General features: G+C 36.1%; 1 protein-coding gene across 5 annotated transcripts in view; it reads right to left on the reverse strand.

Moving 5' to 3' along the window:
* The window catches only part of AFTPH (aftiphilin), a 63779-nt gene that overhangs the window by 31911 nt on the left and 4880 nt on the right, over positions 1-26988 (reverse strand). For 4 of the 5 annotated variants that reach the window (XR_010934514.1, XM_067704899.1, XM_067704898.1 and 1 more), the window contains exon 2: positions 3195-5158. Coding sequence is in view for 4 of the 5 variants with exons in the window: in XM_067704899.1 (XP_067561000.1) it covers positions 3195-5126 (1932 nt within the window). In the remaining variant the exon portion in view is untranslated. Of the gene's footprint in view, positions 1-3194; positions 5159-5433; positions 5540-26988 lie in introns of all 5 variants that reach the window. The other variant, XM_067704897.1, reaches the window with a different exon arrangement.

The following is a 26988-nucleotide window of genomic DNA, read 5'->3' on the forward strand; positions in this document are numbered from 1 at the left end:
GCTTCCTTTTCTATAGCCAATTAATACAAGGAGATTACTTACCAATTACCTAAATTCTCAAATAACACCCAGAGCAATATTTTGAAAATTTTACAAAAGCTCAGAGTTTAATGCAGTGCTCATGACATTATCTCCTTTACCTTATAGCAAAGAAAAGGCATCTTGGCTATTTCAATCAAGGTTCCTTTCTGGAACATTAACAGGTTAAAAAAAACCAAAAACCAAAAAACTGTTAAAACAATACATATAATGGTCTTTTGGAAAAAGAACTGCTTTCAAAGTAAGGAGATTTTTGTTTTTTGTTACTGTCATTTTATTTTGTTTTAAATCTCAGCCCCAAAAGTGAAGAATAATTTTGACCTTTTTCCAATTTCTACCGTAGCGATACCACTAACTTGCTTTTCTCTACAATTTATAAGAATATTAACAGGAGAATGAAATAAACTGAACTCTGCGTTCTCAGAAAAAAATATTCACTGAAGGGGAAGACTATTTCTCAATAAATGGTCATTATGGCTTTTCCATCAAGGCCTGAACCCTCTGAGGCTTGCTGGACTCACCATCTGAGAATTGGCTTGACTGAAAACATTTTATAAGTTTCAAAGATTTCTTCTTGGTTGACTTTTCCCTAAGTAACCAATTATAGCAATAAAGTTACAATAATTGATTGTCTCTTGACCCAGGGAACATATATTTTATTAAAATGTTAAGATATCCTTCTGGTAGGCTGAAAAAAGGAAAGTACTAAAAAAACAGGGACCTGGACAATGTCACATACATAGCAAAAAAGTCAAAGAAATTTGAAATGACAACTATAGCATTTGTCTGACTTCACAAAGAATTGTTCCCCATGTTTGCTTAATTGAATTAACTGAGCTCTGAATTCTAAAAGACTCTCACAACATTCTGTCAAAACAATTTGCGGGCACTCTGTTCAAGACAGAATTGTTGTATCCAGGTAAGATTCAACAGGGATAAATCATTTTATGATTAAAAAATCTAACTTTTAGTGTCATTAATATGTGAGGATTTCTGTGCTGTCCCCAAAATGGTAGCAACTAGGAGAAACATTTTAAGAAAAATGTTAATAAATCTAATCCTCTCCTAGAGAACTAGAGTAATGTGCATTTCCAGCAGATTCTGGAAAAGGAAGAAACTACAGGTCACAACCCTCCTTTACAACAGAAGGATAAGAATGGAAGTCACTTTCCAGCTCAGTCACTTTCCATTTCCCCACCTCAATTTCCTTCCAAACTTCTCTTCTAGCCCCCTTCCAGCAGTTTCTCCTTTCCAACATGCATCTCCAAGTTCTGCTCATTTTGCATAGCCATTCAGCAAAAAGAAAAGCCTGAGGACTGAACCAGACAAATCTCAGGAAGTCAAAGCATCTTGACACAATCCATATAGTTTTTGTTTTATTTTTACAAAATAGAATCATACTACAAGATTCTTATTTTTCAATAGATTTTTTTCACTCGTTTTAACGTTTACTGTCATTTTATCTTCACAAAAGTCCTTTGCAACAGACATTACCTCCTTTTTACAGACAACTGAGTTCAGAAGTAACTTGTCCAAAATCATAACGCTTATATGACTCTGAGTCAAGATTCAAACTCAGATCTGTAAGATTCCATAAAGCCCTTGTACTTTATTTCCTCCTATATCCAGTTATCAGATTACACATAAATAACTTCAATCATATGATGCAAAAAATTCCTTTCTGAAGTGGTCATACTTTAAAAAATACATTATATGATGATGTTAAAAGTTCTAAGGCTATAAATTAATGATTATCCTAGTGTCACCCTATACTCTAATAAGATGAAACTAAACAGGGAAAGGATTAGCTCAAAAACCAACAGTCTTCACTTTGCATTATATAATTAATTCATTCCTTGTTTAAAATTGTAAACTTCTGCCTCAATAATGAATTACTCAACAGGAATAATACACATTAGCCAAACCATGTAATAACTGAATTAGCAAATTAAGCTATTCAGACACTCAATGTCAAACGAAAAGTGATTAGCTGTGCACTCCAACTGGTGGTACCACAATTTCTACAATATCTTAATGTATCAGTAATATCAAAGCAATTATGTATAACCATTTTAATTAACAGACTCTGGAAATATTTCCAATTGAAAATGGTTTGCTTAGCAAAAGATAATTGGAGAAGCAAAGTTTATAGATTCTGATTTTATTCTCAGTATTTTTAAAATAGGCCTGTGGACCAAGTGTTACATATATCAATAAAAAGCAGTTATATTCAAGGGAGTGCTTTCTTCCATACCCCTGGTTAAATTTAGCACAGGGTACAACTCAGGACTGGGGAACAATCTGGATATCAAACTGCACCTCTAGGGGCTACTTTAGGTCAAAATAATCTTAATGAATCTTCTCTGAAAGAATCTGGACCAGAAAAGGATAAAGTACAGGGGCTAAGGGGTAAAAATATTCCTGACAATCCTACGTCCTAAGAGTAAACATAAATATACATTTGCAAGAAATTGTAAGCAAATAAATAGTCACAGTATGGCTAAGTCAACTATGGCTGTTGCATGTTCTAGCTCTAACCCTTAATCCATCTGACACCCTCACCTCAGGCCTTTTATTAGCTGTTAAATTATGAGGCCCATATCTGCTTTTTTCAAATTCTTTTTCTATCCTTCAAGTCCCTATAGCCTTCAGCACAGATTGAGGTTTCAAACTCTGCTTGCTCTTTTTTGTAATCAAAACTAGGTCTTTGACAGACAAAATTAAGAGACGTTATTTTCTGAAGCTTAAAAAAATCTTTGAAATCTCAGTTTAACCTTCTTTTGAAATCACTATAAAGGTAAAAACTGAAGGATTTGTTGGAATAGTTCACTAACCAATGAATTTTTACATAAGTGGTATTTATATTTATCAAAAAACCAAGTTGATGATTATGATTATTTAATATTTCTGTAAATATTAAAGAAACCTACTGAGATAAAGAAAAATCTTGCCAAGCATTATTATAAGAATGTCTCTTTAACGTTAACCAAATGATTGTGAAACATGTAACTAATCTACCAAATCTGGCAAGCATTGTGTATCATAAAGAGACGCCTTTAACAGGTACCCAATTAAAAAATACTTTTTGAAAAGCTGAATTAGAAACCTCTATAGCAATTAATATGTCACACAAAATAGAGAAAATGAGTAAATACCTGAGCTGAAGTGGCTGTTTCCTGTAAATGACCACCAGCAACTGCTCCTTTGGAAGCTGCTAAAGGGACACTGTGCGTTTTGGGGGTTCCTGGAGTATCAGTCTTCTCATCTGTCCTATGTGACTGCCAGGCTTCCTTTCGATGATGAGATTCAGTAGCTTGCTGGTCTCCAAAAGCAGCCCAAGAGCAGCTATCTTTCTGTCCATCCTCAAAAGCATTCCAGTCTACAACCTGGCTAGGACCAGCTGAACTGAAGTCCGCAAAATCATCAGAGTCCTGAAAATCACTGCAGTCATCTTGAATATTTGGCACAGAATCAAAATCTCCAAACTCACCTTCTTGCCCAATTTTCAGTTCTGAAACAGGTTCAGTGCCTGTCCCAGTAGATTTTCTTGCCAAACTGCATCCCTCTGATAAACTATCAGAAGTTTGTTTTAGAACTGACTCAGTAAATATAATTTCCTCTGGGCAAGAGACAGCATTTGATTCCCCAAATTCTCCAAAGTCATCACCTGGTTCACTAAAATGTGGAAAGTGCTCTGAGGACTCTTCAAAAGTGACGTCACTCATTGAATCTTGTGTACCAGTAACAAAAGGTGGAGTTGTGCCACTGGCTGTGCCAAAGTCACCAAAATCATCCTCATTGGTATCGTTGCAAGTCACAAAGTCATTACTACTATCATCGTTTTTTACACTCATAGAATCATCCAAAACATTTTCTTCTGTAGGATCAATGCTGAGGCTTCGGGAATCAGTACACTTTCTACTTTCTTCTTTGGAAGAACCAACTTCATCATCAGCATCGTAAGTTTTAGTAGAATCCATGCATAGGTCAGCACGTTTAGAAGTAAATAAATCAAGTTTTTCCTCAGTTTTACATTGTTCTCTCCTACTGGCTTCTGAATTTTCAGTTGAGTCTACCAAACTCCAAGCCTTTGATTGAACACTTGAATTTAAAAATTCATCCTGTTGCAATGTTGGAAGGCTTTGTTTTTCACTGGTGAAAGCTCCATTACTCACCATGCTTATTTCTGAAACACAAACCTGATCCTCTCCAGCACTGTCTCCTTTATCACCAATGCTTCTATCCAAGGACACTTCTTTTACAGAATTCAGTTCATTGACTCTATTAATTTTATTGTTTTCCTGAATGGTAAGTGCTTCTCTATCATTTAAAACTGCACATCCTATTTCTTCTAGTTGTATCCTTTCTTTTTTGGAAAATGTGGCAAAATCTGCAAATTCCTCCGCAGGACTAGGTGCAGAGTCTAAATTATACTCAGTACTGTGAGTGCTAAGAGGCTTTCGTCCTTTTGAATCAGCTACAGTGTCCAGATCATCTGTTCCCTGAGGATTTACAGTTTCCAATACTGCAAACCCATTTGTTAGAATCTCCAGACAAGGAGGCTTTTCACCATTGCAGCTCTCTAACTGCTTGTTTTGATGAACAACATTCATATCAGTTCTAAAATCTCCTGGAGAGAAACTTTCAGGTGTTCCAACATTCTGTCTCTGCTCCACTACTTTATTTAAATCTCTTGGACTTTCTATGCCATCAATGGAAGTATCTAAAGTTTTAGGTGAAATTATTTCTTTGCTGGTGGTAGAAAGTAAAATATCAGACTGTCCTTTCACAGAAGAAGAAAGTTCAGCAGTGATGTCCTTATCATTACCATTTTTGATGGACTTAAAGCTTGTAAGGCTATCTACATTTTCTGAGAAATCATGAATTGGCATAAAATGGTTTGAAGGTACAAACTCTTCCTTGGGATGAGTATAATCTGGTGTATCAAAATCAACAAACCCTACACCAGAAGGGCTAACTTCGGAAAACCCACCAAATTCCCCAAATTCATCCTCATCCTCATCCTCAGCTCCATTGTCTAGTGGTGGTGGGGATGAAGAGTACATTCGAATGATGTCTGGCTCCATTGTTCAATGGCTTTCAAATAATTAATTTACACCTGAAAAAAAAAAGATTTTTTTTTTTAGGGAACTGATTACATAGAACAAAGTCTTTCAAAATTCTCTCAAAGAAACTTCAAAACTATGCAAATTTACAGTGCTCTGTTTTTTTATCTTTTAAACTATTTTTATCTCAGGTGGGATTACACAGCTATAATATAATGGCAAAAAAAAAAAAAGAAGAAAAACACTCTCTTCTAGTGTATGTTTCCACGGGCATTGGTAGTACATTACTGAATCTGGGGATTCCAGAAAATTTCAAATAAATACTTACAAAAGTATATGTACAAAAGTCTCTCTTGGGGCACTTGCTTGTTCTCTTAAGCTCTCTTTCCAGTTCATTGGGGACTCAGGGCTTGCCTTATGGATTTGTATGAGTTCTTCATAAATAAAAGACATGAAAATTTCATCTTTAATAATGGCTACGAATATTGATATTTTCCTCACTTTACTTTTCAATGTTTATTTCTGACCCAAGTTAATTTTTTTTCTTTTAATAGACTTTATTTTTTTAAATAAGTTTTAGGTTCACAGCAAAATTGAGCAGAAGGTACAGAGATTTCTCATATATCTCCTACCCCCATTCATGCATAGCCTCCTCTATTATGAACATCGTCCACCAGTGGTATATTTGTTACAACTGATGAACCTACATTGACACATCATTATTACCCAAAGTCCATAGTTCATATTAGGGTTCACTGTTGGTGCTGTACATTCTATGGATTTGGACAAATGCATAAAGACGTGTCCACCATTACAGTATCACACAAAATAATTTTACTGCCCTAAAAATCCTGTGTTCCACCTATTCTATTCATCCCTCCCTCTCCCCTGCCCTGGCAACCACTGGTCTTCTTACTGTCTCCATAGTTTTACTTTTTCCAGAATGTCGTATAATTGGAATCACAGAGTATGTAGCCTGTACACACTGTATGATTGGCTTCTTTCACTGAGCACTATGTATTTAAGGTTCTTTCTCCATATCTTTTCATGGCTCAATAGCTCTTTTTTCTTTTTTCGTACTGAATAATGTTCCACTGTCTGGATGTACCATAGTTTATTTAATTTTTTATAACTTTCAATTTTGAAATTGCTTAGGACTCACAAGAAGTTGCAAAAATAGTACAGAGAGTTCTCATGTATACTCCCACCCAGTTTCCCTCAATAAGAATACGGTAAACAACAATAGTACATGATCAAACCCTGAAACTGACATCAGTACAACCTATTAACTCAGCCACAGACCTTGTTTAGATTTCACCACTTTTTTTCTTTGTGTGTGTGTCTGTATAGCTTTATGAAATTGATCATATGTGCAGATTAGATTTCAGTAACTTGTCACTACAATTGGGGATTAGAACTGTTGCAAAAATAGTTCAATAATACTCATCAATATAAAGAAAGTCCCTTGTGTTATCCCTTAACAGTCATGCCCTTCCCTAAACCCTAACTGCTGGCAACCACTGATCTATTCTCCACCATTATAATTTTGCTATGTCAAGAGTGTTATCTAAATGGAATCATATAATATGTAATCCGTTGAAGTTGGCTTTTTCACTCAGCTTAATGCCCTCAAGATCCATCCATGTTGTTCCATGTGTCCACAGTTCATTCTTTTTTATTGCTAAGTAGTGTTCCATTATATAGATGTTGGATGTTATAGATGTTACCACAGTTTGTTTCTCCATTTACTCCATTCAAGTCATTTGGGTTATTTTCTGTATTTTACAACTACAAATAAAGCTGCTATGTACATTTGTGTACAGATTAACCTGTGAACATGAGCTCTCATTTCTTTAAGATGAATACCCAAGAGTGCAAATGCTGGGTCACATGGTAAATGTGTGGTTAACTTTATAAGCCAAACTGTTTTCCCAAGTTAATTTTTAAGGGGTCAAATTGGTTAATTTTCCATTAGTAATTTTCTTCATTATTTTGCTATCACATAAGCTTAAAACTGAATAATTATTCACTTATTTTCTTCTACTTAGAGGGTTTTTTTTACATTTAATTTTTAATACATCTACAATTTATTTTGGCATATGGTCTAAAGCAAGGGTCTAAGTGAATTTTTTTCTGACTAGCAATTATCATAATCCCATTTATTGAATAATCCTTCCCATGCCCACCAGTTTGATACCTTCTTTTTCTATATATTTAATTCTTAAATGAAATCTATGTCTGGGTTATTTTGGTGCTCTCTATTAAACAGTCAAAAGTGTCACAAGACAAACTTAACATTAAAAGCAAAGGGTAGATTAACATCAAAGTCCTAGAACAAAAACAGCCCATAGACAATGAATTGATACTTACTGCAATTCAGTTGTTCTTAGACACATAAGGAAAACGTTTACTACAAAATTCAACCAGTTTTGCAAGCTAACAACAACAAAACTTTCTTCCGACTCTCAGGATAAAATTTCATAAGATCTTCCAGTTTTACAGAGAAGGTACCTTAGAAACCACATAATTTAATTCAGAGATGAGGAAAATGAGGCCTACTGGTCAGCAACTTTACCAACAGTCAATACAGCTGGTTAATAGAGAATGGCTTCAGAATTTAGAAAAGATCTTTAGGTCAATGACTGGTCAGCTGCTGAGAGAAATAAGTGAGTCAAGAGAAAAAAACATTCCATTGTAACATATCTACTTTAAATTGTTTACCTATGAAATCAGCATTATAAAGAAGGAAATAACTGCTTTAGTGCTAAGACACCTTCTTTTCTGCTGATTTAAAGAGGAAAAAAAAAAACAGTAAAACATACACATAAACCCTATTTTCTTCCCTTGTCTAGAGCACAAAATACCCCTTTTAATGCTGGCTGTACAGGGTCATTTGACCTTTGACAGTTTCCCTTTAATGATGAAGTTCCTAGTATTTAAAAATACTCTCCAATTGTTAATGAAAGTGTGGAGAAAGGGACACTTGTACACACATACTACTGGTGGGTGCATACATTGTTACAAGGCTTCCAGAAGGCAATCTGGCTATACTAAAAAATAAAAAGTTTTTAAAGTAAAACAAAATGCTCCAAAGGGATTACTTAAGCAAATTATGCTACATAGGATACTATGTACTCATTAATATCATAATTCCTTTTTTTTAATTTAAAAGCATTCATAATGATGGGAACATGTCAAAAGGACACAAAAACCAGCTTGAAGGGGTTACTGCTGTTTAAATCAGGGACAAATTGAGCATCAAAATAAAGATGATGATAGATTATAATTCACTAAATAAAATAATAAACTATCAGTCCTCATGGATATAAACATATAAGTGAAATAAACTGAAAGTTAGATGAGGAACAAGTTACTGCATAGTTTCAAAATATCCCTACAACATACTTAATTACAAAGGGAACAAGTGTTAACTTTACCGTGGTGAAGCCTGACACTTAAGTGATCAAAGTGAACATCACTAGTAATGGGAATATCGAAATCATGCATCACCTGACAAGATGCAATGAGGACACAGACTCACTTCTGGAATATTGCTGCCAAAAATACATAGCCTGAATAAATTCATGAGGAAACTTCAGACAAATTCAAATTGAGAGAGAGTCTACAAAACAACTGGCCTATAATCTTCAAAAGTATTGATCAATGTCATGAAAGTTATGAAGAAATTGGAAAACTGTTCCAGACTGAAGATGACTGAAGAGAAATGACAAGTAAATATAACACTTGTTTCTCAACTGGCTCCCATTGTTATAAAGGTCATTATTGGGATGACCGTGAAACTTGAAGAGCCCAAGAATTAGACAGCAGCAATACATTGATGCTAATTTCATGATTTTGATGGTAGTATTGTGGTTATATAAGAGAATGTCCTTGGTATACACTCTAAAATACTTGAAAGAGATGGGGCATCAGGTTGGCAACAGTCTCAAATTGTTCTGGAAAAAAATCTTATTTGTACTGAAACTGCAACTTATGTATAAGTTTGTGATCACTGCAAAATGAAAAAGATTAAAAGCATTCCAGGAGATTTATGTTTGCATTTAAAATATGCCTACTTTATAAAAAATGTGTTACTTATACAATAATAATGCTTTATTAAAAATTGTGGCAAGATAAGCATAACATAAAATTTACCATTTTAACCATATAAGTGGAATCATACAGTATTTGTCCTTTTGTGACTGGCTTGTTTCACTTAGCATAATATCCTTAAGGTTCATACACGTTGTAGCATGAGTCAGAATTTCATCCTTTTTAAGGCTGAATATTATTCCATGGTATGTACATACTAACATCTGTCGACAGACGGATAGGTCGCTTCCACCTTTTGGCTATTGTGAATAACGCTGCCATGAATGTGAGTGTACAACATACCTTATTTTTAAAACTTTTTAGTTTGAAATAATAATAGATGAACAGAGTTGCAAAAATAGTAAAGTCTGTACACCCTTCACCCAGTTCCTCCTAATGGTGACATCTCAAATAGCTCTAGTACAATAGCAAAACTGGAAATGTTGGTATTACTATCAACTAGACTACAGACCTTACTCAGTTTTCACCATTAAAAAAAACCCAAAACACTTGCATTCATCTGTGTTTGTGTATAGTTCAATTTTATCCCACGTACAGACCTATGAAACTACCACTATCAAGAAACAGAATTGCCCCAACTCCCCTACCTCATTCCTGTCCCTGGGCAACCACTAATCTGTTCTCCATATCCATAGTTTTATCATTTCAAGAATGTTATGTAAATGGAATCATACAGCATGTACCCTTTTGAGGTTGACTTTTTTCACTCAATACAATGCCCTTAAGGTCCAATGTATGGTTATTACGTGCATCGGTAGGCCAATTATTTTTATTGTTGAGTAGTATTCCACTGTACAGATATACCAGTTTGTTCAACCACTGACCAACAGAAGGACATATGGGTTATTTCCTATACTTTACTATTATAAATAGTATATATACTACATTAATAATATATACACTAATAGTATATTTAAATAGTATTTAAAATAAAGATGCTAAGAGCATTTACGTACAGGTTTTTGTGTGAACATAAGTTCTTATTTCTCTGGGATAAATGCCCAAGAGTATAATCACTGGGTCCTAAGTTAGTGCATGTTTAGTTCTGTAAAAACTGCCAAACTATTTTCTAGAGTGCTGTATCATTTTATATTCTCATAATACTATATTTTAAAGAACCATCTGTGATGTTTAAGTAGAATCTGTTCATGGTTAATCTATTGCTTTTTCTAAAACTTTTTATTGTTTGAAAAATAAAATATTTTATTATTTCAAGGCTTATTTCAAACTCAGATGTTAAGGCAAATATAAAGATCTGAAATCAGGAACTTTGTAACCAATCCAACAACACAAAGTAGTTTTTCTTCCTGTCACACCCTGGCAAGGTACTCTCTTTCTCCTAGGTGCAACAGGCTCTATCAGCCCCCCAGACTACGAACACTTCCACATTCCTCAAACCTGTGTCACCTATCGATGGGAAGAACGTGGGCTGCACATTCCCCTTCAGCAGGTCTTGGCTCTGGCCCAACTCACCCTTCAGAAACCTAAGAGAGTGCCACTGCTCACGAGTTTCAGCCAAGAATGCCAACCAGCCAGTGTGAAGGAGGCCTGAAATTTTTCAGAAAATTCTTCTGTGCCCAGGGCAATTCAGTAAAATTTGTTAACTGAAGTCTATTTGTTCATTTGTTAACTGAAGTATTATTTGTATAATGAATTTACATATTAAGTCTGACTTAGACAAACCTAACTTTTTTTTTTTAACCACAGGAAAATATGGATTTTAAAGTAGATATTTCTACTTAACAGAGAAAAGAAAAAAAGATGAGCTACTTTAATACAGTGTCTGGCACACAACCACCTCAATAAATGTTTCTTCATCCTTAATGAACTACTTACACCACACACAAGGAGTCCTAATCAATCATCCAGTTTCTTTACAACCTGAACAAGCACTTGTACGTGTGTGTGTGTGTGTGTGTGTGTGTCTCTGCGGGGAAGGGGGTGTGCTCAACCTGCCATTTTTTTGTCTGCTTATTCCAAGACCTGTTAGAGGAGAGTAAACAAGTAATGGGGATATCCAGAAAAGATTCAAGTCATAGTATACACAAGGCTCTCATGACTGAGTAGTAATGGTAGTCCTAAAGGTAGTCAGAGCAGCCCTGTGCCAGAGTAGCAGCCAAGGTGACAGGGGATATAATGAGTGAAGGAGATTCAGTATTAATCTCTCACAAGAAAAGGAGCCACATTTGCTTAAGGAGTTCTAGCCTCAAGTCTGAAATAGTCTTAGAAAAAAAAGATGGTGAGTCTCTAGGCTGAAAGCTCTGGGGCTAAGTGGCAGGGAGGGCTTGACAAGGCAGAGGAATGAAGAGGGATTGGGCTATCATCTAAGACTATCTAAGCCATTTCAAAATGGTTTCTCAAGAAGGACAAAATTGGAGGATTTAACCTACCAGGTACCAAGCCTCGGTTTAAAGCTATATGGCCACATGATAACAAAAATGCCAATGCAGTGTGGGGGGGAAAGAACAACCTTTACAACAAATGGTGCTAGATCAACTGGGGAAAAGGTCTTTGACTCTACCTAACATCTTACCCAAAAGCTAGCTCCATACAGACTGTAGGCCTCAATGTGAAAGGAAAAACAATCAACCTTCTAGGAGATAATTTAAGAGAATATTTGCATGACTTTAGGGAAGACAAGATGTTTTAAACAAGTAACAGAAAGCACTACTCATGTAAGAAAAAACTGATAAATTGGACTTAAGATTAAAAACTTCTGTCCATCAAAAGAATAACATTAAGAGAACGAAAAAGCAAGCCAATGCCTGGAAGAAGATATCTGCAATACATATAATTGTCAAAGACCTCACATCCAGAATATGCAAAAAATTCCTACAAATCAATGTGAGATGACCTAAAAGAAAAATGGCCAAAATATTTAAACAAAAGAGTATTTCACAAAGGTGGATGTCCAAATGGTCAATAAGCATTTGAAAAGTCGTCAGGGAAATGCACATTAAAACCACAACAAGAAGGACTTCCCTGGTGGCACAGTGGTTAAGAATCCACCTGCCAATGCAGGGGACACGGGTTTGAGCCCTGGTCTGGGAAAATCCCACATGCCGCAGAGCAACTAGGCCCGTGAGCCACAACTACTGAGCCTGGACGCTACAGTCTATGAGCTGCAACTACTGAGCCCGCACGCCACAACTACTGAAGCCCGTGCGCCCTAGAGCCAGCATGCCGCAACTACTGAGCCTACACACTGCAACTACTGTAGCCTGTGCACCCTAGGGGCCATGTGTTGCAACTACTGAGCCTGCGGGCTGCAACTACTGAAGCCCGCACGCCTAGAGCCCATGCTCTGCAACGAGAGAAGCCACCACAATGAGAAGCCCGTGCACCACAATGAAGAGTAACTCCCCACTCGCCACAACTATAGAAAGCCTGCATGCAGCAATGAAGACCCAATGCAGCCAAAATAAAGAAACAAACAAAAAAAACACACCACAAAACACAACTACACACCCACCAGAATGGCTAAAATTAGAACAATTTAAACTATAGCCACTGATGGCAAAGATGTGGACCAACTGGGATTCTCTTTGGAAGTATCTACTAAAACTATACCAGGTTTATACCCTACATATATATATATGCACTAAAAGACATGCACAAGACTTACGACAACTTAACTGAAAATAACCCAAATGTCCATCAACAGGTGAATGGTTAAGATAAACCATGGTATAGACAAACACGGCAATGAAAAGAACTATTACTATATGCAACAACATGGATGACTATCACAGACATAATGTATAAAAGAAACCAGATAAATACACACAAAATACACACCGTATAAGTCCATTTCTATGAACTTCAAAACAGGCAAAACTAATCTATGGTGGTAATTCAGAAGAGTGGTTATTTATAGGGAGGGGGTAGAGTACTGAATGGAAGGGGGCATAAAAGAGCCTGTTGGATGCTAATAGAGATAATGTTATTATCTCTTGACCTGGGTAGTAGTTACACAGGCACATACTTTTGTAAAAATTCACCCCATTGTACACTTACGGTTTGTGTGCTTTGCTGTGTGTATGCTATACGTCAAAAAGTGTTTCTCAGAAAATCAACATACTTAGATTAACAGCAGCTATGTTACAAGTGAATGAATATATGATCAGAGTTAAAAATATACCATTCTATAAAAAAAAAGTGCTTGTTTAACCTTGCCTTATTCTGGGATTTAAGGCTATATATGTATGCCTCAAGAGGTAGTATCGTATGGGGGAAAGATGTTGGATCTGGAGTTTGGCAGATCCTAGGTTCAGATTCTGGTTTCCCCGTTTACTATGTTTGTTAGTTTGCCCTCTATGAGCTTCAGTTTCCTATCTATAAAAAGGGGCTAGCAGGCCCTACCTTTCAATACTGTTATGAGTATTAAAGATAACAGACCTTAAGTACCTGGCACATTCTATGCAGTCAATAAGTTATAAACTATCATCACATTTGAACTTGCACCAAGTCTGTGGCTCAAATCATAGTCTACCATTAACAAAATCTAAGCCAATGTTTGCTTAGTTGGCACAAACATTCACATGACTCTGCATATACTTTTATAGGTCACTGAAAGAATAAATCATTAAAGAAAACTATTACTAACCACATTAAAGATACATGAAGTTGACTTTACTTCTAATTTCTATAACCAATCCCTAGAAAATAGGAAACAATGCCCAAGGTTAAAAGACTGAGACCGTATCCTCTGAACCAACTCAAGGGACCAATAGTAGTCTGTTAAAAGATGGAGGTTTTGAAGTGGAACAGGCCAAGGCAACCCAGAAGGTCTCACCAGTAGTACCCTGAATTATACGGCTGTGGATACTTTCAAGTTAGAGGAACGACCACAAGAAGAAAAGCTTCTAAGAAGGTGCCTGGTTGGATTAGGATTCCACATATTCCTCTAAGAGAGAGTTAATCCTCGACCAACCCTCTACCCTCCATCATCCACACAAAGTGTTAACTACCCCAAAGATCCCTGGGCTCACATTTGGTGATAGTGGTGGGGTCTCTAAGAGGCCCTCTAGGAATCTCCCAGAATCAAACATCGAGAGTTCCTTCCAGAGAAGCTAAAAACCCACCAGAGAGAAATTTCCATCTTTTACAGGACATCAGCCCAGCTTTATCAATGTGTACATCAACTTTCAAGGCCAGATAGTACTTCTAGATGATACAATCCAGCTTTACTAAGGACCCTTCACTCCAAACTTATTTTTATAGGGACTGGGACAGAAGTGGGTGGTGGTGGTGAAGAACACAAGCAGAAAGGTTAGTGGTAAGAAAAGGGAGAAGAAAGACAAACAATTGTATCTGAAGTTATGTTACTGACTTAGGTAGTACAAACCACACTAACAAGGCTTATTTAATGAAACACATACACAGACACACAAAATCACAAAATCACTACCTTTTACCACAATATGTTTGAGGTTTATAATTAATCATTTGTTAAATCATTTGGGTGAATGAAAAAAAATCTGTATTTTCTTTAGAAAAATGAATGAAAATATTACATAAGCAAATAACATCAATTTGCATTACAAATGTTGCCTGCTACTGCAGTAGTTCAAATTATTCAAATCTTTACTGTAATATCCTCATGGGAGTTTTAAGATACTATCACTATCAAAATGCACTGTAAATGAATCCGCCCTGCCCATATTCCTGCTTAAGAGTCGTCTTGTCATAAAGAAACAAAAGGGAAAGCCCTTCTTCTAAGCCATATGAAGATTTAAATTTAGTTAACTTTTTGGTTTTCAATACATCTAAAGATGACTGGAATATGATGTCACAAAAGTTTTCATGCCTCTAATATTTAGAATCTACGAAAGGATAATATTTTTTCTCTTTTTGAGTGCTTTGTCCTCAGCATATTAGCTCACTCACAGCTAACAAAAAAAAGAGAGCCCCTAAAAATAAAAGCTTTTTAGTAAAGAATTGAGAAAGATGGTGTTGTTTGTTTTTAGGACTATCATCCTCCCATCAACACAGGCTACAAACTTTAAGGCTACTTAATCACATTCCCACAATCTCAAAGCTGAGCATTTTTCAGATTTCAGAATTTCTTAGAACTTGACAATTTAAAAACAAAAACCCAAGATACCACTGACATCAACTGTATCAATAATATGCAATATTATTTAAAATATCTTTTAAATAAATAGTATATTCCACATACTTTAATTCTCTGCTTCCATCAATAACAATATTAATATTTATTGGGCGCTAACTATGTGTCAATACTATGTGAAAAGCACTTGTGAATTATCTCATTTATTCCTCACACTATAGTATGAGGTAGGAATGATTATCTTCATTTTACAGATGAAGAAATAAAAGCTTAAAGAGGTTAAATAATTCCTCACAGTAGTATAACTAGTAAGTGGTGAGTCAGTCACAAGCTAATAAAAATATCTGAAGAAGGTCCTATCGCAGAAATAATTGACATCCAATATTAGAATTACAAGAATCTTCCCTAAAAGTTTTCTGAAACTTCCACAACAATTTGGAAGGAGAAAAAAAGGTGCTTACGAGCTAAGATGAAGGAAGTATAATCAGGCTTCCCTGGTGGTGCAGTGGTTAAGAATCCTCCTGCAATGCAGGGGACACAGGTTTGAACCCGGGTCCGGGAAGATCCCACATGCTGTGGAGCAACAAAGCCCGTGCGCCACAACTACTGAGCCTGCACTCTAGAGCCCGCGAGCCACAACTGCTGAAGGCTGCGCCTAGAGCCCGTGCTCCGCAACAAGAGAAGCCACTGCAATGAGAAGCCCGCACACAATAACGAAGAATAGCCCCTGCTCTCGGCAACAAAGACCCAATGCAGCCCCCACCTAAAAAAAAAGAAAAAGTATAACCAACAAAAAGCCAAGAAGTGAATTTGTTTCAATATTAATGTACATAGTGGTAAAAACGTGGTAAACAATGAAAATAAACAGCAAAATATCTTTATACCTAAGTTGACCACCCTCAAAAGGCCAGACTGCCAAAAGTGACAACCAAATTATGTCTTCCCTGGTTTCAATATAAGGATGAGTCACAAAAGTACAAATATACTATATATAAGGTAAATGACAATGTGAGCAGCAGCACATACTCACTCTTCAATGAATGCTGCTAAACAGCAATAAAAGTTATTACTTTACAGAAGCTGGTTTTCAAAAATTCCTAAGAAAGAGCTTTTATTTCATTGTATATTTTAACCTTCTATGCAAATCCATAAGATATTTTACTTATTTGTACAGTTTCACAGTAAAACTTGAAGATAAATAAAAACATTAGAAACTGTTTTACCTTTAACTTGTAATATCAACTGACCATATTTGAGAGTTTACTAGCTATTTTTCCCAGAAGGTACTTCAACTTGAAATTGAATAAATGACACTGGATAACTGTTGATAAAAAGGCAATGAAACAGAAGCAGCAATGAGGGCAGATGCATTAGCCCTCAGAAAACCATTTTTTCCCCTAGTACCCTCTGCTCTTACATAGCTGCAGAATAAATTAGCCACGCTAAATTTCCACCCTAATATCCCTGAAACTTTATATTGAAAATAGAATCTAAAAGCAGAAACTACTTCAATTTCATGCCCCTTCACTAAAACCTTGCTTACATCCACAGTATTGTCTACAGATAATCCCTGGACCTTCTGTTTTCTTTCTCAACTGCTTGCTCAGGGGCCTCTTTTGAATTTCTCTATTACTACTGATGCTTTCTCATCAGCCTGTCAATGTTCAAGAATCTTCCACCCTCAAACAAATCAGAGTAAATCAAAACAAATCCCTCCCTTCTGTGCCCTTTTAGCTCACCTCCTCCTCCTCACCACCAAGCTTCTTGAAAGGGCCCTGTCTATTTGCTATCTCTACTTCCTAACCTCCTATACTCACTCCTCAGCCCAGCACATCTGGCTTCACCCTACCACTCCACTGAAACTGCTCTTCCAAGAGGGACTTTACTTGAGCTCAAAAGACTAGAAAGGTTGTGCAGGCACAGGCCTCTTTTGTTGACCACTGCATCCTCAGGGCCTGGCTCACAGCAGGAACTGAATGCACTACTTTTGTTCTTGCTGGGGCATTTGGTCCACCGACCCTCTTGAGCTGCCACCTCCTCCATGCCCTCGCTGGATTTCTCATAATCCTAGCTCTGGTCTCCTCGTGCTCACCCAAAGAAGTTAGGAAATACCTGAAGTTAGGAAATACCTAAGTTCAATCAAGGTAAGTGTGATCTGAGAGAGGGTGGTCTGAAATACAACACGTGTGAAAGAAAACAAATCCAATCATTTTGCTGCAACCTGTCTGAGGAAAGAATGTGTGGAGAGGAACAGTACTCACATGCAGCTATGGGAAAAAAACAGCCAAAGGACAAAAATTTGTGTGGGTTTTTGTTGTTGTTGTTGTTGTTTTGCGGCACATGGGCCTCTCACTGTTGTGGCCTCTCCCGTTGCGGAGCACAGGCTCTGGACACGCAGGCTCAGCGGCCATGGCTCACGGGCCCAGCCGCTCCGCGGCATGTGGGATCTTCCCAGACCGGGGCACGAACCCGTGTCCCCTGCATCGGCAGGAGGACTCTCAACCACTGCACCACCAGGGAAGCCCTGTTCGTGTGTTTTTAATAGACCAAATAATATAAATATCTGCTTCAATCTGAGGCCGTTTCTCCGCATAAGTGGAGGTGTCAGCCAGTGTCACCCAGTGTCACCAGAGCGTAATACTACTCTGGGCAGTCAACTAATTTCCCTTGCTCTTGTTCTCTGCTCCCAGCAACCTTCTTTAGTACTTCATGTAAATCTTCCCACAGATTTTGCAATCAGCTGACATGAACCGCTGACATACTTTGAAAGATATTTCTTGCTGTAAAGTTTTAAATTAGCATTCTGGTCAAGACCGGTAAGTTAAACCTCAAGAGCCCAGGGTATTCTGGGAAAAACAAACCAACCAACCCCCATACTTTGTGGGCTTTCAAAACTAAAGCCCACATCATTTTAGTCTGTAACTAAAATCTGTACACCTTGTGAAGCTCTTGGCAGCTGCCCTTCTCCTGACAGTGTTACTCTCTGTATCATAACGCCTACCATGACAGCAACTCACCTTTTGGAGGAAAAAGCATCTAGCTAAAGTTATAAAACTGCAACCAAATGCAGTTAGAATTCAATTATCTGAGCTAATGAGAAAGAAAGCAATGTCCTAGATAATCTAAAACTCACAAATTTGGCCTTAAACTATGACCTATGTAACAGAAGATTTACCTCACAAATGATGTCTTTCCCAAGTACTATTAGTTTTACTTTAATTTGTTCCCTGACCACCGATCAATTGAGAAGATGACCTAGACACACATGAGGTAACAGAAGGAAACCAGACAATGAACCAGGCTTAGAAATAAATTATCCACAGACAAAAACATAAATGGCATTCTTGGGGTAAATTATCATAAAACAAAAGCTTTGTATATCTGAAAAATCAAATGTAAACACATTCCAAAACAGTGCTCATGAGTGTGTGTGTGTCTCATATGTGTGTGTGTGTGTGTGTGTGTGTGTGTGTGTGTGATATACAGGTACTACCACAAGTGGATCTACCTGTACTGATAACTTCATGGAAACTATGGAAGGAATTCCCATTACAAACAAATTTCTAGCTAGTTGACCTTTTAGTGGTGTTATTGCTTGGTTTAAAGTTTTACTTTCTCCTAAGAGGTAGAAAGACTAAAGGGTAAAAAGGAAAAAAAAAACAAAAAACAGACAACATTTATTATTTACAATGTACTATTATACCTTTGGTTACAAATGACTTGAGAATTAGCCTATTGTATAAAGCAGAATTTTTCAAAAGTTTCCCCTCTGTAACTCACAGTAGAAATATATACATGAAAAAAAAAAGTTTCAGTATTTACTCTTACTGTGTACTCTTGATATTTTTAGTTCTATTGCATTTTTTCTTAAAAGCTGGTCATGATCCCCTATAGTGGATTTTACAAACCAGAAACAGGTCATAACTCAAAGTGTTAAAAAAAAAAAAAAGTCTTACAAAAAGGATACTAAAGAGTTTAGAGAAAATGACCAAAATTAACCTCAATTTCCCCCTAATATTGCTCACATCACTGAAGTTAGGAAAAGGCAGTGGGTAGTTCCATACTGGTACTGTGGACAATGTAAGGTAATTAAACAAAATAAAAACAAGCTGTGAAATTTGTCCATAGTCTTTACCTTTAAATTATGTAAGCAGTACAATTTAGGGCAACTTAAAACTTCTGCAGTATTTCCGGGTATTTTCTAAGGCACTGACTCTCCTATGATCAGCTTTATAAGAATAACTCATTTTCCAGTCTTGGGGTCATTGCTTAAAGTCTATATAAGAAGAAAAAAAAATCAAAATATTTCTGTCTAAAATCTTAGCACAGAATTTGTGTTGGTTATGTCATTATGTCTACAACAATGACAAGAACTGTTTGCATCCATTAATTCTGTTCAAGTTTAATTCACCTCACAATAATATTATCATTCTCCTTCCTTCTGATCCACTTCCTCTAAATCCAATTATTGCTTCCAGCATATAAGAAGAGGAAACAGAGCTTCTTTTAAAACAAAGAACTCCTTAATCTGGTGCATTCAAGGACAAAATGCATTCTTAAATTATGTTATTTGAATGAACCAAGTAATTTGATAAAATCAAAGTATTCCCTTTCTCTTTACAGAATTTTACATAAAAGTAATAAATAAAAAATATTATTTATTTTTCAAATTCATACTACCCTCAATCTAGGAAGCAAGCCACTTTAAAGATAAAATTAAAGACACTACTGGTGGGAGTATATATTGGTTCACATATTCCAGGCAATTTATAATATATCAGAAATTTTATAATGCATATTCTTTTGACTAAGCAATTTCACCTGCAAGAATGTATTCGACAGATGCATTCATATACGTATGCAAAGATATTTCCACAAAATGTTAATTCCTGCATTGCTTGTTTTTAAAGAAGCAACTGAAAACAACTTAAATATCTATCAATAAGGAATTAGGGTAAATAGAAACTGTAACCATTTTTTAAAAAGATAAAGCTATATTGCTAATAGGGAAAGGTGTCTAAAACACATTTTTAAGTGAAAAAGCCTTTCTGAAGAGGCATTCTCTCTTGATTCTCCTCCTACCTATCATATCCTTTCTTTCTCCTCCTTCAGTGGATGTGTTTCTTCTGCTTGCCTCATTAATGTCCATGTTCCCCAGGCCTTGGCTTCCTCATATTCTTATCCCTGAGAGATCTCCTCCCCATTTTGTTTGATATTATCTCTTCCCCATTTTGTTTGATAATTATATGTTCACTATGGCCAAACCTCTATCTATCTGCCCAACCTCTGCCTACCCAACTGCCTTTTTGAATCTCTCTACCTGGATGTCCCAAATACAACTCATATCCTCCAATTCCAAAACTGAAGTCAACCTCTACTCAAAGAACAAACAGAAACCACTTGTTCTTATAATATTCTGAGTTCTAAGTCCGGAAATCTGAGTGTTACCTCTGACTGTTCCCTCTTTGCCATCTCCCTCCCTCAAATTAAATGAACCACAAATTAAATCCTTAACAACTCTTACTGTATTTAATATCCCAAAACCAATATTGTATTTCAGGGCCTCATTATTTTTGGCCAGGATTCCTGTAGTCCACTTGAAACTCCTTATCTTAGCCATAGAGCTAAGACACTCCCTCTTTCCTCCACCCAGACAACACTACCCCCTGGGTTCTCCACTGGCACTACGTTACCTCTAGGTTGTCACATATGCCACTTCTTCTAATTTACTATTCTTATCTGTCCAGAAAACCCATTTACTAAGCCTTCAAAACCCTACTCAGGCATAGAGTTTTTCTGTGAAGTGATATCACCAATATTTATCAAGTTATTATGTGATAGGAACTGTGCAATGTACTTATTCGTACACTCTCCAATTTAATCTCAAACATCCATTTTTAGATAAAGGAACAGGCTCAGAGAGGTCAAAAAATCCGCTCAAGGTCCCACAAAGAGTTATGCAGCAGGACTCTAACATTAAAAAAATCAGTGTTCTTTTCATTATGTCAGGTTGCATGTCTGAATTAATTCTTCTTTAGACCTATCTCTTTTATTACATTTAACAAAGTGAATCAAATTTATTTCCATGTTTTTCTCCTCTTAGTAGGCTATAAACCAATGTGTCTCAATCTTAGCTTTGTATTAAGTATTTTTTTTATAGAATAGATGGGCCTGAATATCTGTATTTAAAAAAAAAGTTTCAAAGATAATTCTGATGGTTAGCTAAGGTTAAGAACCACTGTGTTAAACTTCCAAAGAATATAAATATTACTGGACTTTATAACTCTGGGGATAACATAAACATCCCTAAACTTCACTGCTGAACACATTAATATAGGTAAATCAATGAAATAGTACTTTTTCTTACAAAAAGTTTTCCCTTACTTACAGTGATTTGATTGTACAAATATTTCTTAAAGTTCTGTCAGTACACATACATGAGAATATCACTACAAAATTTAACTCTCTTAAGATTTCAAAAACAAGGAGTTCACGATAAATTAGTACTTTTCTTAAAAATGAATATTGGAAAAGTTCCTTAAAGGATCAAATTTAAATTACTGCATTAATCCTTGAAACGTTTATAATTATCTATATAAATGTTATAGAATTCTTGGGGGAAAAAACCCCACGTTTAAAAAATTAATCACAGTTTCACTTGCAGCTGAACACTAAGAAATGAATATGTGAACAGCAGCAACTACAGAAACTTTTCTCCACCTCGAGAAACCAAGGTCACTGGTTATCTGATTAAAATCTGTACATTTTATTCAGGTGTAACACTTGGACTGTGCTTCAAGTAAACTTCTGAAACTTAATGAGACAGAATGCTATCATCTGCTGGCTCATTATGATATAGAGGGAGGAGTCTGAAATATGCAAAGGAGTAAGAAGAAACCATGATTTAACTACAAGTAAAAAGTAATGAATAGTCAAATATTGTTTGGCTTTAGCTAAGAGAAAATTTGAATTTGATACTTGAATCTCTTGTATAATTTTTTTTTAAGGAACAAAGATGCTATTAAAAATATTCAATGTAAAAAGAGTTAGGGAGTTCCCTGGTGGCCTAGTAGTTAGGATTCCGGGCTTTCGCTGCCATGACCCGGATTAGATCACTGGTGGGGGAACTGAGATTCTCACAAGCTGTGTCGTATGGCCAAAAAAAAAAAAAAAAAAGAAGAGAGAGAGAGTTAAGTTATTTCTTAATGATAGGTTCATTACTTTTTATAAATAGCTACTAAAAATGAAAGCTTTAAGAGAGAAAATTAATCAATGCTTCAGATTTTGAGTGTTGCTATAGCAGACATGTTTTATCTGCAAATACTCCAGGTCAACATTTCTGCATGCACACAATAAACAATTATTATGCGAGATGATAAACCACAGCAAAACAGAAAATACTACAAAACATAAGCAATGACCAAGAAGAAAACAACAACAAAAATGTCCACTTGGGAGGGTGGGTGAGGCAGGAATGTTATTCACTTCATCCATTTAAAAAACTGTGGTCTCATTAAGATGTATACAAATATTAAAGATCCTACTCCTAGAAGTCTTACTTTGAAAAGTATCATTTAAAGTCAGCATTTAAAGAATAAGAAGATATGACTTAGAATGATTTCTATTACCTAAACACAGAATTGTTAATAAAACTGCAACAGCAATGTAGGGTTTTTACATTTATTAAGTTTATTGTTAAGGACTTTACCTTTTTTTTTTCTTCTGCTCATCTATCTTATTTTCTAACTGCTGAGTACTGTTTATAAAATTGAAAGCTCTTGTTACTTGTACAGTATACCATCACATCATAAGCAAATTGGGGAAGTTTGACCTTTTCCTTTCCAATTCTTATGTCTCTTTTTCCTTATTGATTGTGCTGGCTAATGCCTCCAATACCAGATTTAGTAGTAGTGGTGACAGCAGGAATCTAGTATTTCCCCTTAATTAGGATACTGAATTAAGGTACTGATTTTTGGTTTGAGGTATATATGTTTTATCATATTACAGAATTTTCTAATAATTCTTATTTTAAGTTGCTTTGTTTAAAAAAATCAGAAGATGGGTTTTTAAAGTGACTTTTCAGTATTTATGGAGATAATTACATAATTTTTCCTTAGATCTACTAACGTAGCAAAAATACCAATACTTATTCATAAATATTCCCAGCTTGTTTGATGTTAGGGAAGCCCAGTTTGTTTTCTATTGCAGGAAAAAGGTATGTTTCCAAATAAATAAGAATTGTGTTAGATTATCTATTCAAATACATATAAGTCAAACAGAAGTATTTAACTTATTTGATCCAACTTACTCCTCACTTTCACTTTTACAAGTAGGCTTCAAAACAAACCGATATTTTCTTGTAAGTACTGATCATACTCAAATTAGTAGCATAAGTTCTTCCAGGTTTCATCTAGGCTCTGTTCTTACTCAACTCTCCCTCAAACAATCTCATCCACCTAAGGTTTAATTAGTACATTCTAGGACTCCCAGATTTCTCCCTGCAGCCCAGCCCTCAAACCTGAAACCCAGTCCAGCCAAGCCAATTCTCTACAGTCCTCTCCACTTGAGGTCCTCAAAGACCTGGAACTGGGCTTAAGAAGAACAGAAGCCAAGCTTTTCTTCCTCAAACTTGGTTCTCATCCAGGGCTCTCTAACCCTGGGCAGATGGCACCACCACCCACCCAGTCACTAAGCCAGAAACTTCAGAGCCATTCCTGACAAAGCTCCCCACCCTCCACTATCTCTAAAGAATTATTTTTATCTCATGAATCTCTCAACTTTGGAATACCTGTACCTCTTTCCAACTCTCCTGACTCCATTCTGGTGTAAGCTTCCATCATCTAAACTAGTCTCCCTGATTAGTATTCAATCATGCCCAACCCAAGTAATCTTTTAAAAAGTCAATTTGGGCTTCCCTGGTGGCTCAGTGGTTAGGAATCTGCCTGCCATTGCAGGGGACACGGGTTTGAGCCCTGGTCCAGGAAGATCCCACACGCCGTGGAGCAACTAAACCTGTGTGCCACAACTACTGAGCCTGTGCTCTAGAGCCCGCAAGCCACAACTACCGGCCCACATGCCACTACTGAAGCCCGCGCGCCTAGAGCCCGTGCTCCACAACAAGAGAAGCCACCGCAATGAAGGGCCCGTGCACTGCAATGAAGAGTAGCCCCCGGGGCTCACCGCAACTAGAGAAAGCCCGAGTGCAGCAATGAAGACCCAATGCAGCCAAAAATAAATAAATTAAATATATATATATATATATATATATATATATCTCATAAACAATCACAACAAATAAACTTAAAAAAAAAGTCAATCTGTTCACATCAATCCCCTGCTTATGATAAAGATTTTAAAAAAATCTTTAATAAAGTCTAAGCCATTCCCATCTCTCCAACACAGATTCCTTCTCCCTTCCCCTATAGTTTTCAATGCTCTAAACTAGGCCTTCTTTCAGTTTTTGAAAGTCAGACAATAACATTCTTTTGTGCCACAAGGCCTTTGCACCTACAATCCTATTGCATAAAACATGCCCACACATGCTTCAATTCCTAGAAGAGGTATCAATTCCTCAAGTAAGTTTCCTAACACCCTCCCCCAACCTACTACACATATTTCTTTCAGAGCATAAGAACTGCAATAACTTATAGTCTGTAATAAAAAACATAATTTGAAAAATGTGCAAATTGAGTATACTGGAAAAAACACACTGACAGGTTTAAATGTAGGAAGTAACTTTAAGAACACTATTAACTACTTTCTAGAACAATGAAGTTATCTTGCATTTCTTTTCCATAGGTAAAAATGTCATACTCTAGAGTAGCACTGTCCAATCAAACTACAATAAAGCCACATATACAATTTAAAATTTCCCAGTAGCCAATTTAAAAAGAGGTGAAATTAATTTAATATATTTTACTTAACCCAAAGTATCCAAAATATTATTATTTTAACATGATATCAATGTAAAATCTATATTTTACATTAGTTTTTGAAATCTGGTATTTTATACTTAATGCACATCTTACTTTGGACTAGCTTTATTTCAAGTGGCACATGTGGCCACTGGCTTCCGTACTGCACAACACAGTTCTAGAAAATAATATCCTATTTCTTGTACTTAAATAGAATCAGAGCTATTTTTAAAAGAGCATGACATTAAACAATTTTAACCTCTATCAACAAGGATATGTCTCACGTTTAAACCCTTCAAAAAATTTTAAATTATGCAAACATTCCACGCTACTGAAAAGCCCAAATTCAAAATAAAAATTCAGGTAAACAATTTAAAAACTGCATATTTATTGACCACCTGAGCAGATTACAGGAAGATGGGTGCTCTCGACTATTGCTAGTAGGAGTGATTTTATTACAACCTCTTAGAAAGCAATTGGTTTTCCCTTTGATTTAGTAACTCCACTTCTAAGACTCAGTCCTGTGGAAATAACCAAATTACCTACAAACCTGTTCACCGAGATACAATATGATTCATTCATACATGTATGTGTGTGTGACACTCGTATATCCATAGGGAAAAAAACAAAACTAAATGTAAACCAAAATGTTTACAGTTATCTTTTTGTAGTGTGATGACTGACATATTTTTCTATTATTCCTTTAAATATATATATTTATTGAGTGCTACTCTGTCCCAAGTGTTAAAACAGATGGATATTTGGCACTAAGAGGCATACCAGTTTTCTTTACACTTCCCACATTTTCCAAATTTTCTATAGTAAAAGTATATTACCCTTTCATAATTTTAATAACCAGAAGAATATGGAGTGAATGTTTTGGCCAAGTCAGCTGTAAAGGGACATTTTTGAGTCAACTGGGGAAGAATTTGAATATGGTCTTGAATATTAGTTTAGATGAAAATTTCTTGAAGTGGTAAGGGAGTCTAACTGACTAAATCAAAACAACCTACAAAACAGTCTGTATGATAAGATTTCATTCTGGTAAAAAAGTACACGTACATAAATATATGTGTGGAAAGATATGCACTGAACTGTTTACAGTGGGATTCCTGGGTAATGGGAGTGTAATTTTTTTTTTGATTGACTATTTTCTACAATGCTTCTGTATGCTTCTGTAATGACTTTTTAAAAATTAAACTATACACACACACACACACACACACACACACACACACACACACGCACCTTACTGAGCATCTGCTACATACGATAGGTTCTATAAGGGGTAGGACTGAGTAATGGAGCCACAACCTTAAAGAAACTTATAATTAATTATGAGGACCAATACAGGAAGACAGTAAAAGTAATTAATACAAGGCAGACTATAAACACCAAATAAAGTAAAAGGTGGTTTTAAAGATTCTAAGAAAAAGATCTCACTTGACTGGAAAGAGTGGTGAAAATGAGAAAAAAAAACTTCATGAAAGAGAATTTGAAATGCAAAGGATTTTAATTAACAGAGGAAACGGCAGGCACTAAAGATAAAGCATGGGGCAACTGTCAAAGAGCAGGAAGTCATATCATAGAGTTTGGCTGGAATGTAGGATATATGAAGCGAGTAGGCAGTATGCCGGGAAAGTAGGCTGTGTGGGCCTTGACTTTTCAGAAGGGAGTATGTACCTCTGAAGTTTTTGAGTTTAGCAATGGGGAAAATCTTAGAGTTTAGCAATGAGTTTAGCAATGGGGAAAATCTTACAGAGGTTCCAATTGAGTTTTTTTG

This window comes from Pseudorca crassidens, chromosome 14, assembly GCF_039906515.1.
Source record: "Pseudorca crassidens isolate mPseCra1 chromosome 14, mPseCra1.hap1, whole genome shotgun sequence".
Taxonomy (NCBI): Eukaryota; Metazoa; Chordata; class Mammalia; order Artiodactyla; family Delphinidae; genus Pseudorca; species Pseudorca crassidens.